We start from the raw sequence: 16089 nt of genomic DNA, 5'->3' as shown, positions 1-16089 counted from the left end.
GATCCGGAAAAAAAAACATTACCGCTTCAGCTATATCCCCTCATCAGATCTGCACAATGCACACTTTTGGATTTCCAGCATTTGCAATCTTGTTTCGATCTCTGCAGCACATTTTATTTTGCAGCAAATATATGCATATCCCAATCTTTAATTTTACACATACCTTGCCTTTCATTGTGAACTGCAAAGACGATTCCTCAACATCCTTACTTCCAGGGAACAGAATTAATGAGTGTGTTTTGAGACCTCTGAAAGATGACTGGTGCCTGAGTTTAATGTCTTGTTTGGTTTGTTCTGCACTGCCCTCTTCTGGTTTAGCTTGATCATGCATTTCTTCAGATTCATTCTGGGGTTTTAAGATATCCACAGAAGAATTTTTCTTGCCTTTCTGTTGGTTTCTTTCAGGATCCTTCTCTACCTTTTGCATTCTGTTGAACCGAGTTTTCTTGAAAGCAAACAAGTCACTGAGTTTGGGATATCTCTTTTTTGTTTTTGGAAGCGAAGAAGTGTTTGAGTCTTCCAGCTTTTGAGGTTGGTCTTTCCTGCAAAAAGCAGAGAAGTAGGTCAGAAATTAGTTGGACTCCAACACCAAAGCATGAAACCAATTGCTGTATGCAGGAAAAGTTGAGCTTGTTTATTGTTTGAAATTATAGTTAATAATAGATTTCTATACAAATGTTGACTCAGCCTGGAGTTGCCACATGAAATCTTTTTAACATTGATGCCAGAGATTATCTACATTGTTAGTCATGGAAAATAACTTGAGTGCAAGGTCACGCCATCTGAATCTGCAAATCGCGTCATGTCATTTTGATGACTACTTACAAAACAAAGTGTAACATAAAACGATTGTGTTAATATTGCCAGTGTTAATCTTGGTTATCAGTTCTTTGAGTTACCATAGCAAAGAACATTTAGCAGACCTGTCCAAAACTGGATTAGCTACAGAGGACACCTTTCTATAAATAGGATAAATGATGAGTATGTAGTGTGTTATTGTGTGTACAGGAAAGATAATTTGGGTTTCTGTTCCTTTGTAATGAGTAGTACTATGGAACAAATTACAAGTTTCTGAGGGGGCTGCATTACATAAAACACACTAATAACTGACAGTCTGAATCTAAACTAAATCTGCATTCAGTGTTGGGGGTAATTTTAACCTAGCCTACCTGACAGAAAGCCAGCAGGATCAGATCAGCTGCCTGTTTTGTGTTTCTACTGAAGTTAGTAGTAAGTAAAAGAGGGAGAGGTATAAAAGGTGCATGCCTGTGGTTTATAGAGGAAGGTTATGAAACATCCCTTTAAAAATAATTTAGTTATTTCACAATACATAATCATTGTTCTTTCTATTATGCTTGGATGAAGCATTGGACATATGTTCATGCATTATTTGTGCAACTAGCAGAACAATTGAATTAGATAAGCATTGGAGATACAGGCAAGTGTTGTGGAACCTAACCTTGTTTAAGTACATACCAACTGAGAGATATCCAACCTTTCAGAGAATGAGGAGACTACAGTATAATGACTATGGAATACAAAGTCATTTGATTAAAGTGCCCCCAAACACTAAAGGTAATTAGAAGAGTCACATGTGGCACAGGATTCCCTGGATTATGGACCTTGACTTCAAAAATCAACTGATGATGGATGATCAGATAAGTAAGTCAGAAACACAAGTGAAGTACATGTTAATGAGATCCTGGAACATGAGAAGAAATATTCAGATCAATTAAGACTTAAGTTGGTGGTAGTGGGGGTGGTGGTTCATTGAGTTTTGAGAAGGCTGATCTTCTGTCTCTCTCCCTGCCCGTTATATAACCATCTCCCTTGTGATGAAAACACATAAGTAAATTATATATACAAAATGTGTATAGTTAGGAAGATGTTTTGTATTTTATGTTTCTAAGAGGACTTAAATTTTGAAGGATTGTGGAAAATACAGTTACTTACGTTTTGTCGAAATTCCTGGAGTGGTTTAAAGGAGGTTGTTTACAAGTCAGTTGAATGTGACTTGAATGTCACATAACTGGTGATAACTGCTTGATGCTGGGGCAGTTTGAATAGTGACTGGCTTGGAGAACTTTTGGTTTTGGTATCTGGAAGTAGGGACAAGAAGCTAGCGAGGAAGGGCTGCCCTGCTGATGACTCCCATTTCCAAAAAGAAAACCCTCTTTTGAATTCAGTGTTTAAACACAATTGTTCTTTGGATACAATGATTAAAAGAATGTAGCAATGTCCCTGAGTAAGGTGTGTCTGCAGAAACTCCAGCGATAACCACGAGTGACTTGATCATGCGTCCCAAAAGATTATAGTAACAGACTTTCGAACACTGTACACTTTATCATTTTACATGCAAGAATAACCTAAGTAGCCAAAGCGTTCATAAAACCAATACCTGCAGGTAGTTGTGTGTGTGTTGTGAAGATATTTCGAGAGATAAGCATTTATACATCTCTAGTATCAACCGTGCATTTTATTTCACTGAATAATAAACCAATAATTATTCATAGATCTAGTTAATAGATCTTATTTAAAATCTGGTACAGATAAAGGTATTTAATTAACCATCTACATAAAACTGAAAAAAACTACCTTTTGTTTTGTCATGACTTGTGGAATAGTGGAACTTCAGCAACAGTGCACACCTAATTGCCATAACAACCTATAAAACCTGAGAAGTTAATTCTGTTTCTTTTGCCAAAGAAGATGCTTGACGTGATGATTACGTCTAGCATTTTCTGTTTGTTCGGGTTCTTCAATGAAGTATTAGATGCTAATGAAGCCATACGTGATTGATGTGTGTATGGATTTTGAAAAAGGACCGCCAAAAAGACTGATTTACAAAAAACAAACATATGGGATTAAAACTGATGTGGTAGTGTACACATAAAATCTGTTAGAAAGTAATGCTGAATGTGTTTCTTTCTCAGAAATTAGTATAAAGTGATGGCTGCCTGCAGTTGACACTAGGACAACTTCTCTTTTTGGTATATATTAATGAAATGGATTTAGGTACAAGGGAGAAAGGTTTCCAAATGTAACAAAACTTGGGAATGTGGGAAATAGTGAGGAGGATGGTAATAGACTTAAGGAGAATGCAGACAAATTAGTGAAGTGGGAAGGCGTGTGGTAGATTAAATTCAATACAGAGAAATGTGAAGAGAATCGGTTTGGTAGGAATAATGAGAAGAGGCAGCATAAACTAAATGGCACAAACTTTAAAGGGGGTATCTACTCACACATTTAAAAAGGTGGCAGGACAAATGCTTGAGGCTGTTAGAAAAACGAGAGAGATCCATGGTCTCATAAATAGAAATTGAGTGTACAAGCAGGGAAGTTAGGTTAAACTTTTAGAAGACATTGATTGGGAATCAGCTGAAATATTGTGTCCAACTTTCACACCACATTTTTGGAAAGATGTCAGGGCAGAGACAGCTATAGAATGGAACTCGTAATGAGGAACCTCCATTGTGGGTAGAGGTTAGAAACATTAGATTCTCTGTAGTATATAGAATGTTAACCGTTGATTTAATACATGTTCAAAATTATGAAGTGTATTGATAGAGTGGGTGGGAGAAAATGTTTAATGACAGAAATTTCAGAAAGTTGGCAAAAAACCCCAGGGACGGTAGCAAAGAGGAGAACTTTTTATGTAGCAGATTACGATAAACTACTTTAAAAAGGGTGGTGGAAGCAGGTTTCATAGTAGCTTTTTAAAAGGGATTTAGATAAATACTGAAAGGAAAGCATTTGAACGGCCGTAGAGAAAGAGCAGAGGAACAGGATTTAATTGTTTCCAGAGTGCCAGTACAGACACAATAGGCAGATAATCTCCTTCTATGCTGTATGATATAGCAGTACAAGCCCAGGAGTACATTGTAGCATTCATTCCTAGCTGGAAATCAGTTATGTTAGTAGCTAGCAAAAAACACAAAACACAGCAATTGATTCAAAGAAAGGTTTTTGTCATGTGATGTTCAGCTTCTTTTCCGCATGTGGTTAAAGGCTTTTCCTCTCATTCCCCTGCTACTGACCACTATAGTAGTTTTCCATGACTGAGTAAAAGATGTCTGCCACTCTGAGTGACCACCAGGAGGTGCTTAGGAGTAGGAAATCTGGTCTTGATTTCATAAATGAATGCAAAATACTTCTGATACTGAAGTAAAAACAGAAAGGGCTGGAGAAACCCAACATGTTTTGACAGCATCTGTGGAGACAGAAACCAAATTTTCAGTGAAATCCAGAAACCGGGCCAGGATTTGAGTCAGGATTCTTGCACTGGAGTCAAATTATGGTCATGAATCTGCACTGTGTGGACAACAGTAACCTGACTGATTTTCTTTGAATTGGCCAAACCACTCAGCTCTCAAAACCTTCCAGCAGTAAAAATGAGCTACAGCTGGCAGTCCAGGTATAAAGCAAGGTACTTCCATCTTGTGGCACCACTCATCAACCCAGTCACAGCTGTTGCACTACCATGTGGACAGACATGTGGGGAAGGCAGCAAATTATAGAATCAATACAGTGTGGAAACAGGCCCTTCGGCCCAACAAGTCCACACCGACCCTTGGAAAATCCCACCTAGACCCATCCCCCTATAACCCACCTAATCTACACATCCCTGAACACTATGGGCAATTTAGCGTGGCCAATCCACCTAACCTGCACATCTTTGGACTGAGAGAGGAAACTGGAGTACCCGGAGGAAACCCACACAGACAGTCGCCCGATGGTAGAATCGAACCCAGGTCCCTGGTGCGGTGAGGCAGCAGTGCTAACCACTGTGCCACCCTGAATCCTATCTAGAATGGTGGCCCCAGTCATCTGCCAAGGGGCAGTGTCCAGGGAACTGGTCTATTTTGGATGCTGTAAGTGGAAAGCCCTTTCTATTCCAATCCCACCATTAGGAAATTGGTCCAGGATGTAATGGTGCTCACAAGGCCAGTGAATAATTCTTCTGCCATCCATTTATGTATTTAACCCCAAAACTGGGGAATACTCCTTGGAAAGGTTATAATGTCTTTTTAAAAATAGGAGTATTTTCTGTTTTTGCTTTGACATCTCCTGGCTCTTGTAGCCCTCAGAGGGGCTGGAGAAAGCAATATTAAAGCATTGAGACTCCCACAATTCAAGTTAGTTGTTGTCAAATGATGACTTTTGTCTTTTGTAACAGGTTATCAACTATGTTCAAAAAAAAAGCTGACTGAGTTATAACAGGACCTGGATAATAATGGGTGTGCAAGAGATGGATATCACTTGCACCACACAAATGTCAGCTAACCGCCATTTTAACCATTTCCCATGACCTTCACTGTACCTTGTTCTCCAAAATCAACAATGATCATTGTCTAAAAGTCAAACTGGACAAGCTTCATTAGGACTGTAGCTACAACATAAAGACACGAGCTGAAAATCTGTGGTGAGTGGTTCACCTCCTTATTTCTTTTTGCTCCATTTACAAGGCTCAAGTCAGAAATATGATGGAACACTTGTCACTCACTGAGATGATGAATCACTCAAAGCAGCAGACGCATAACTGGTTTCTTCTTGAATTATCTTCTTTGTGAAGAATTCTTCTAGTCCTAGATCTAATCTGCCGATGGTTACATTCTTTCCTTTTTCCTGGTCCACAGATTGTACCTATACCAAGTATAAACAAAATGCAACTGAATAGCCCAGTCTGACAGCATTCAAACAGCAGGATACTAATCGCAGTTTTAATAATCATTTCCACTTTAAGAATTTCAATAACACATTGAACCCATCATTCCTGAGCTAATGCAGTTTCTTTAAAAAAAACACATTCATGGGATATGGCATTGCTGACCAGTTATTAACTGTCCTCTGGGTAATTAGGGACAAGAAAGAGTCAGAACATTACCTGAGAATCTGGACAAATAGTCTAGCAATAATACCAGTAGAACATCACCTCCCCTAATTTTATAAATTATATAACAGGCATCCTTGGCATTGAGTTTTCACCTCTGTCTGTCTATTTCACTTCCCTTCCCAGAAAAGTTGTCAGAGTTAGCAGTTAGTTTTATCAGACTTACTGTACCAGGACCCCAACTTAAGGCTGTTTGACTTGACTGAAGACTGCTGACAATCATGACAAGCTTTGTCCTTACACTAAACGATACGGCAAGACAGGTACTGTGAACCTGGCTGATATTGTGGCGGAGGGTAGAAAAAGCAAAGGCAAATCAGGTGCGTTTCCGTGTAGGCCCAAGGCAAGTGAGTGCTAAGAAAGTAAGTGAGCAGTTCAGAGAGCTTATGATTTGGGTGCCTCCCCCTGCAAAGTGTCCTTGGAGCAGCATTTCAATCCTTGTTGCCAGTGTACCTTGCAGTTTCAGAGTGCAAAAATGTTCGCCAAGTCAATCTGCGAGATGTTGTGGGATCCTGAGGGGCTGGCAAGTGTCAGATGCCGGTGTACACAGACGAGGATGGATGTGACAGGTGCCCCAAGATGTTGCTGTCAGTGTCCAAAGATGGAGGTCTGGAGGCCTGCTTGGACTTCGATGTCGCGCAGTCTCAACATCTAGTTTCCTCACAGTGGGTGGTAAGGTAGGAGTGTGCATATAATTGAGGCATGATGTACAGTTAATTAGGCTGATAACAAGCAATAATCCCCTTAGTAGGCATCTCCCTGCTGCTGAGTCAGAACCTCATTTCAAAGATTGCAACTCTGAGAAAATGCAACATTTTGAAAGGAATGCTCACACAATTCTCCCAAATTTCTCGCCATAGCCCAAGTCATTCAGGGCTTGATAAGATTTCCCTACTATTGATTTGTAGACATGGCTATTTCCTTCAATGAAGGCCTGCTGGCAGTGTTTCAACGTGATTCAAAGTGCCTGCCACTTTGTCACTGTTTATTGATATTACTTCATGGATGCGTTTATTTAAGGTAGAAATGGAGAGAGAGCTACCCACACTGACAGATACACAGAAATTTCTTTTGATCTCAGTTAACAGCACATGTTAAAATGTTATCCCAAAATCAACAAAGTTAATAAAATCACAAGACAACTCTAAATTTGGTTTGGTCTAAAAAAAATCTTCAGCAAGCCAGAAACCTAGCAGGTTTATTCTAAATTAGGAAAACAGCATGTGATCTGGAATCTCAGCCTTACCCTACATTGACCTCAGTGTAATTGGCAATTCATCTCTTTAGATAACTAACCCAAAAAGAGTACATTTCTTCCTTTCCTTCCTGTTGCTAAAGTTTTAACTCCCAGCTATCTTTCTTATTTACAACATAAGTTGTTAGCAATTTGTCTAGGAGATTGTGAAAGGTAAGTAATTGGCCTAATGTTATTGACTTTTTGCTAAACATATCTCCATTAAAAATGCTTCCAAGACAGACTTACGGTAGGTTTGGAGGGCGGATGTTTCCTGATCCTGTTTGGTCTTGGCCTGCCTTTGGTACAGTGCTTTAGTTTCATCCCTTCAGTTGGCAAATCCATAAGAGAATCTGTAAAAGTTGTCTCTGTATTTGTAGGTGTGTTATTTACATCATTCATATCAGTGGAGATTGGTCGTGACGTAACAGACTGACTGCTGACTGTCAACAGTTGTTCCATTGCTTCAAAATCCGTTCCCTCAAGTTGTTTTTCCGTCTCTATGTCTGAGATTCCTGAGGGAAAGACGATGAGAACATTTAGCTTTTTTTCCTCTACAATTCTTTATAGCAGCAAGTAGTAAATTTGTTGCTCATTGTTTATTTTGTTTTACACATTCCACCATCCTCTGCTGAACTTCTGACTTGGACTGGGCTTCCCTGGTGTCTTTGTACTCTGGCATCTCATTCAAATGACTATTCTTTAAAGAATTTTCAACTATTGGAGTATCACATTCCAGTTAATCCTGTGCTTATGCACTCAATATAATTGTTTTCTGGAGTGGCTGTTGCACATGGACCAGTTGGAATGATTTTGCTCCTCTGGGTACTTTCACTAATTCTAATGGACCTTCTAACATCCACCTTCTGTTGATAAGCTTAGCACAGAATGCAAATTGAGCACGGGGCTTTCCTGTTCTGGGTGCCCACAGTGGACATGAATTTACTCTTTGGAAGAAATGAACTTTTATACTAATAGAAAGCCAAACCACCTTCTCAGACACTAGGGAGATCATTGTCCTCCCCTCACTTGCTACATTACAAAAATCAGAAATCGCTGGAAAAACTGAGTGGGTCTGGCAGCATCTGTGGAGAGAAAATAGAGTTAATGTTTAGGGCATAGTGACCCTTCTTCAGAACTAAAGAACACAGCTGAACCTAGCTCAACATTTGTTCCCAGTAATTTGCATGGGGTGTTTTCAGGCCAGGTAGTCACATTAAACTTGGGAAGGAAGCTGCACGAACACAAGTTAATATGCCAACTGAAGACCATGTGTGCAGTCATAAAACCATTAGAAATGCCAAGAGATAGTACCAGGTTAAGTTAGAGACCCAAACTAACCATATGCTGTTTGTGGCGAGGCCTACATTACATAACAGGCTACAAAATGAAACAGAACAGAACAGCAGACAAAAATACATCCCTCCCTGATGTGCTCAATGCATTTTACACTTGGTTTGAACATACAGTGAAACGGTGTCCCTTTCCCTTGACAGCCTCGGATGCACCCAATCCCTCAGTCACCACCGCAGATATCAGATTGGTCTTTGAGGGTAGATCCATAGAAAGCGACTGGCCCCAGACAGAGTTCCCAGCTGTGCACTCAGATCCTGACCAGACTGGCTAGCAGGAGCATTTGCTGACAACTTTAACCTCTCCTTACTACAATGTGAAGTTCTCATTTGCTTGAAGAAGACCATTCTCATCCTGGTACCAAAGAAAACTCATGCAACATGCTTCAATAACTACTGCCTGGTGCCTCTGACCTTCATTATTATGAAGTGCTTCATGGTTCACATCAACTCTAACCTCTAAGCCTGCTTTAACCACCGTTGCAACAGGTCCATGGCAGGTATCACCATCTCTCTAGCCCTACACTCATCCCTGGAACATCTGGATATCTACTTATTGACTACAGCTCCATCTTCAACACTATAATTCCAACCAATCAATCCAATCTCCAAACTCCAAGACCTTGGTCTCTGCAACTGGTTTATTAGCGTCCTGACCCACAGACCTCAGTGAGGTCTTCCATGTCAGTCCTTAACATCGGTGCCCGACAAGAATGCACACTCAGCCCCTTACTATACTCCCTGTAAATTCATGACTGTGTGGCCAAAATTTCATCCTAACTCCAATTACAAGTTCTCTGGCAACATCACCATTGTAGGCCAGATCTCAAACAATGACGAGACAGAATACAGGAAAGAGATAGTGTGATTGGTGGCATGGTGTAAAGATAACAGCCTCTCCCTCAATGTCAGAAAAACTACAGAGCTGGCCATTGACTTCAGGAAGCAAGGTGGAGGGCACACTCTTAACTAGATCGGTGGAGCTGGGATGGAGACAGTGGAGAGCATCAAGTTCTTACTCGTGACAATCATCAACAATCTGTTCTGGACCACCCACATGGACGTGACCATTAGGAAGGCACAACCCCTCTACTTCCTCAGGAGGTTAAGGAAATTTGGCACGTCCATAAAGGACTCTTACCAACTTTTATAGATGCACCATAGAAAGTATTCTATCCAGATGCATTATGGCTTAGTATGGCAACTGCTCTGCTCTGCCCAGGACTGTAAGAAACTACAGAGAGTCATGAACACAGCCCAGTCCATCACGTAAGCCAACCTTCCATCCATTGACTCCATCCATACCTCAGACTGCCTTGGAAAGGAAGCCAACATCAAAGACCCCTCCCACACCAGTTATAATCACTTCCAACCTCTTCCATCAGGCAGAAGATATAAAAGCTTAAACAACCATACCAATAGGTTCAAGAACAGCATCTTCCCCACTGTTGTTGGACTTTTGAATAGACCTCGCAAATTTCAAATCTAATGTTGATCTTGCTTCTTGTGCACCTTCTCTGCAGCCGTAACATTGTATTCCTCACCCTGTTCTATCACACTATGAACTTTGTATGGTTTGATCTGCCTGTACTGCACGAAAACAAAAAAAAAACTTTTCACTGTACCTAGGTACATGTGACAATAATAAATCAAATCAAAAATCAATGCATTCTAGACCTCTGGCTGATGTCAGATACAAGAAAGAGACTTCCAGACCTGTTTTCCTCTTTAACAAGCACCTTGCCAATGTTAAACTTATTGCACTGCAGTTTCCTATGATGTTGCTGCCAGCCTTTATTCATATTCTAATCTAAATGGACCGATGACTAACTCTGTACCTGCTTCCTCAGCTGGTGGATATCATTCAAACTTCAGAGAGCTAAAATGTAAATATCCTCTTGTGAGCAGGAATTGAAAACAAAAACATGGTAATCATATTTTCATAAATTTAATATGTCTGCATTACTGCCAATCATTTTAAGACATAGAAGTAGAAATCAGCCCATCAAGCCTGCTCCACCATCAATGGAATTATGGCCAAGCTGATACTCCTCAATTCCACTTTCCTGCCTTTTCCCTATAACCTCTGGTTGCCTTGCGGATTAGAAAACTGTCTGTCAGCCTTGAACATACTTAACGACCCAGTTTCAACAGCCCACTCTGGTAAAGAATTCCAGAGAGATCATAAACCCGAGGGAAGAAATTCCTCCTCATCTCTGTCTTGTATGTCATTTATATTTGTGTCACGTACAGCCGCGGATGAGGTACTGATGGACCGGAGGGTGGCTAACGTGCCTTTGTTTGGGAAGGGCTGTAGAAGGAGCCTGGGAACTGTGGACTGGTGATTCTAGCATTGATGGTGAGTCGGCTGTTGAGGGAGGATTCTAAGTGATACAATGTGCATGCATTTGGAGAAGCAGGGATCGATTGGGGATAGTCAGTATGGCTTTGTGCATGGGAGGTCGTGTCTTGCAGACTTGATTAAGTTTTTTTGAGGAAATTGCAGGGCGATTGGTGAAGGCAGAGCAGTGGACATTGTCTGCATGGACTTTCGTAGGGCCTTTGGTGAGATTCCGCATGGGGGACTGATTAGTGGCGTTGGATCATATGGGATTCAGGGAGAGCTTGCCAGTTGAATACAGGATTGGCTTGACAGTGGGGACAGCGGGTGACGGTGGAAGCTTGTTTCTTGGACTGGGGACCTGTGACCAGCAGTGTTCTGCAGGGATTGGTGCTGGGTCCACTGTTGTCTATACAAGTGACAAACAATTTGGATGAGAATTTGGGGGCGCGGTTGGTGGGTTTGCGGGTGACACTAAAATTGGTGGTATAGTTGATGATGGAGAGAGTTATTTAAGATTACAAAGTGATCTTGATCAGTTGGGCCAATGGGCTGAGGAGTGGCAGCTGGAGTTTGATTTTGATGGATGCAAGGTATTGTATTTTGATAAAATGAACAAGGGCAGGACTTATACACTTAAAGGTAAGGCCTTGGATGGTGTTGTTGAACCAAGGGGACCTGGGGGTCCAGGTGCATAGTTCTTCGGGGTTGCATCACAGGTGGGTGCAGTGAATTGGCACGCTTAACCTTCATTGCTCAGACCATTGAGTGTCGGAGTTGGGATGTCGTGTTGAGGTTGGTGGGGCCACTTTTGGAGTACTGTGTACAGTTCTGGCTACCCTACTATAGGGAGGATATTATTAAATTGGAAAAGGGTTAAGGGAAAATTTCCCAGGATGTTGCCAGGCCTGGAGGGTTTGATCTGTGGGGAGAGGCTGAGTAAGCTGGGACTTTTTTCCACTAGGGTGGAGGTTGAGGGGTGACCTGTAGATGATTGTGGAATTGTGAGGGCCATGGATAGGATGAATGGCGGGGGTCTTTTCCCTAGGATGGAGTAGTTCAAAAATGGGGGGCGTATTTATGCGGTGAGGAGTAAGATGGGGTGGCGTACCTTGGGGGCAACTTTTTCCACACAGAGGATGGTTCGTGTGTGGGATGAACTGCTGGAGGAGGTGGTAGATGAAGGTACAGTTACAACATTTCAAAGACATTTGGGTAGGTACATATATTGGAAAGGTTTAGATGGATAGGGGCCAAATGCCGGCACGTGGGACAAGTTTAGTTTGGGAAACTTGGTCAGCATGGACGAATTGGGCCGAAGAGACATACAGCACAGAAACAGAACCAATGTGCAACCCCTTACTCTGAGATTAGGCCCTCTGCTCCTTGACTCCCCCACAAGGGGAAACAACTTTTCTGTATCAACATGGTCAAATCGAAGAATCCTGTATGTTTCGATAAGATCTTTCATTCTTCTATATCCCTGTGAGTACATACCCAATCTACTCAACCTCACCTCAGAAGACAGTCCCTTCATACCTGTTTGCAGACCAGTGAACCTCCTTTGGACTACCTCCAAAGTCAGTACATCATTCCCTTGAACAAGGGGCCCCATAATTATTCACAGTATTCCATGCACAGTTTTAGCAAAACCTTTCTACTTTTAAATTCCTTACCCTTTGAAATAAAGGCCAACATTCCATTTGCCTTCCCTATTACTGACTGAACTCAGATGCTCGCTATTTGTGACTCATGGAAAAAACTCCCAAATCCCTCTGTTCTGTAGCTTCCTACAGTCTTTTTCCATTTAAATAACATCCAGGTCTTCTATTCTTACTTCCAGAAATGCATAATCTCACATTTCCCCACATTTTACACCAGCTGCCAAGTTTTCTACCCCCACCCCACCCACTCACTTAACCTGTCCAAATCCCTCTGCAGACATGTATCATCATTTGCCTTCCCATCTATTTTTGTGTCAGCCACAAATTTACTACAGCACATTCACTTTCTTCATTTAAGTCATTAATACATACAGCGGCACATGCCTCGTTACAAGTTCCCATCCTGAAAATGCCTCCATGATCCCAACTCAGTCTTCTATTAGTTCGCCACCTCTAAATAACACACTTCAGTTATCTAAAATGTAAAGTTACTTGACAATGTAAAATATCTTTTTTTTAAAATAAAATTCCATTTTGTTCCCTAGTTCTGTTTCTCCCAAGGTGTGGTGAATAACTATTAATATTTAATTAGAAAAGATCCAATCAGAACTTGGGAAAAAATTTACTAACCACATGTTGATGGCAAACAAACAAACAAACAAAGTCTCCCCCACTGCCACCAAAAATGGAAAATATGGAGAGAGAGTGGGCAAAAAAATCTTGCCATAGGACTTAGCAGCAGTGTAGCACTCCTACACTAGGAAATTTTACATAAAAGTTGACTTGCAAAGGAGCTTTGACTTATTTGAGTTGCCAGCAGTCAAACAGTGAACGGGAAGACTACTGTTTCCCAATTGTTAAGTGTTATGAGATTATACACTCCCGGCATGAGGGAAAAGTGTACAATCATACATGTTAAGTTTTCTGACTCCTTCCCTTTGAATGGTATGATCTTGTAATTAATACAGACTTTAGTTGCTTACCCGGGCCAGAAACAGTCAGCAAAATCAATTCAAATAAGTGTTAACATGATCACTTACGGTTCAATGCTGTGGTTGGCCTGATTCTTCTAGAGCGTATTGTCCTCCTGCGAAGCATGGACACACGCTACAGAAGAGACATTACATGTGTATTACTACTAACATTTAAAACTGAAAGCATTTCACCACTATTCCGACATTCTTAATATTCTGATTGGAATGTGTAGTCAGGGATTTAAACTGAGTTAAAATGACCATAAACATATCCAATTATGATTCATGTTACCTGCTTCACTACTTTATTGAAAAGTCACATGCCTGTAAACATAAGCATCCTCAGCAACAACTTACACTTGCATAGAACCTTTAACATGCTAAAGTGCCCCAAGGAACTTGACAGGAGCATTAGCAAACAAATTTTGACAGTGAGCCACATAAGCACAAATTGGGGCAGATGACCAAAAGCTTGGTCAAAGACTTTTTTTTATAAGACACTTCTTAAAAACAAAGGAAACAGATTACGGAAGGAATCTCAGACATTATCCCCTCCGCAGCTGAAAGTGTAGCAGCCACTGCTGAAGCAGTTAAATGCATGGTAACAGGGAGGCAAACAGATTGGAGTGATTCAAAAAGATAGGATGGTAGTTTGCAATGATAAAATGGGCAAGATTTGGTTTTTGAGGTGATGATGACAGCAGATTTAACAAATACCTTCAGCAAGGTGCAAAGAGACATATTAGGGGATACATGTATACTGCATCTCTCATGTCATGTATTCAAGAGTTTCAGTATGATGTCACCAAGTAAAGCTTTAGACTTCTTCCTTAGGGGTGAATAAATTGGAATATATTAGTTTGCCCTTGGTCTTCTAGTGATTGGCTCAGATTTATCCAGTTCCACTGTGATTGTACATTAGAAGCATTCATGCAACATATTTGTTAATAAAGTCCAGCTTGATTTTAACATAGTAGTGATTAAGTTTGTACACAAGAAAGGAAGTAACAATAATACTGGTTTTCCAAATAATGAGTTATGGCAAAAGAATAGTAAGACCTGTCGAAATTCAGTGCAAGTGAGATTTTCTAATGCACTGGCCCAACAATTTTGAATCTGAACTTTAAACTAAATGTAGATATAACTGTCATAATCTCCTCCTTAGAGAGCTATTGAATGTCATTAATGATATGTAGGATTGAGAGTATGCAGAATGGCATGGCTGTTCTTACACAATTACAGTTTGAGGGATTGAGCTATAGTTCACAGTGACACAAGCAAATTGGTTGGGCATCCATTTTGTGATATTTCCTATAGAATTAATTACATAAATGGAGGCTACTCATATTTGATGGCTATTGGTAAGTGTAATCCAAAAAAATAAACTCAACTCTCCCACTGTCTCTTCCCATAGCACTGTACCTTCATTAACTTCAAGTACTTATCTAATTTCCCTTTGACTGAAAGAATGCTCTGACTCCACACCTTCTGTTGCAACCCTGATCTTCTCAGTGATAATTTTACATCTGTCAACACAAACTGCATACAAATGACGATGTGGTATCCAAACCGACCTTTTGAACAGGTTCTACTCTCAACTGATCATCACTCAACTGAGGCACAACAAGCTTATAATGAGAATATTCAATAGGGAGATTGAGTAGAAGCTAAACAAAAAGTTGAAATGACAACTGGGTTGAAGCCTGGTTTAAAATTATTGCATACCAAATTCTTCTGGTGTTCTTGGGAGTCTGAACCTTTATTAATTTATGCTGTAAAGAATATTTGACCAAAGAAAACAACCTCATTGAGGATTCTGCAGTTTTTGATAAGCCATGAACAAAACAAACATTAAATGTTTGTAAAAGCTGTGAAACAGAAAAGGGTTTGGTGCTTTTTCAACCCAAATCCCATGAACATTAAGGCATCAGAGGAGGAAGGCAATTCTGAGTTTAAGTCAGTTCCATATTTGAACACCTGCGGTGAATGATACCTCAATTGGTGCCAACTCATTGTCGGGTGAACTCAATAAATCCATGGTTCCGTTAATTGTGATTTCATCTTTCGAGGTTTCTGGACCTGCTTTGTCTGAAGAGGATGTTTCATTTAGTGGTTTTGATGCACAAGATGCCTAAATGGAGAAACACTTAGTTGAGTGTCATTGAAATTGCAAGTAAAAATACTTAGTGATTTAAATTATGAAGTCAAAGAACTCAAGCACTTAAACAGCGAAAAGATTTCTCATCAGATATTCGGGTTAGACGTTCCTAGAAACTGTTCCAGCTCCATCACTGTAAATACACCATAGATCAGCTGCCTGTCTTCTACACTTTGCCTGAGCGACTACAGTGGAATGGGAAAGTATATGGTGTATACAACGGATGACTAATGCAATAGTTTTCTACCAAAAGGGTCAGGTTAACCTGAGCCCTTGGATTTGTCGATGCACTCTTATCCATGTACATGCAACTTCAGAACCATGGCAACGTGGGTGACTCCTAACATCCTACTGAAGTGACTGATCAAATCATTCAGTTGTCACAAAGGTGACTACCACCTCAAGGGCAGTTGGGGAGGGGACAATAAATGTTGGCCTTGCCAGCATAGCCCATGTTCCATGAATTATGAAAAAAA

General features: G+C 40.6%; 1 protein-coding gene across 1 annotated transcript in view; it reads right to left on the bottom strand.

The window, feature by feature from the left end:
* The window catches only part of carmil2 (capping protein regulator and myosin 1 linker 2), a 139162-nt gene that overhangs the window by 25977 nt on the left and 97096 nt on the right, over positions 1-16089 (bottom strand). The window contains exons 21-25 of the mRNA XM_048605993.1: positions 15449-15586; positions 13522-13588; positions 7374-7639; positions 5504-5643; positions 164-542 (exon numbers count right to left, since the gene is read on the bottom strand). Coding sequence (XP_048461950.1) covers positions 164-542; positions 5504-5643; positions 7374-7639; positions 13522-13588; positions 15449-15586 — 990 coding nt within the window. The remainder of the gene's footprint in view (positions 1-163; positions 543-5503; positions 5644-7373; positions 7640-13521; positions 13589-15448; positions 15587-16089) is intronic.

Source organism: Rhincodon typus, chromosome 15 (genome assembly GCF_021869965.1).
Source record: "Rhincodon typus isolate 14 chromosome 15, sRhiTyp1.1, whole genome shotgun sequence".
NCBI classification, from domain to species: Eukaryota; Metazoa; Chordata; class Chondrichthyes; order Orectolobiformes; family Rhincodontidae; genus Rhincodon; species Rhincodon typus.
Note: the sequence above shows the minus strand (reverse complement) of the source record. Positions and strands in the feature narration are given on the sequence as shown.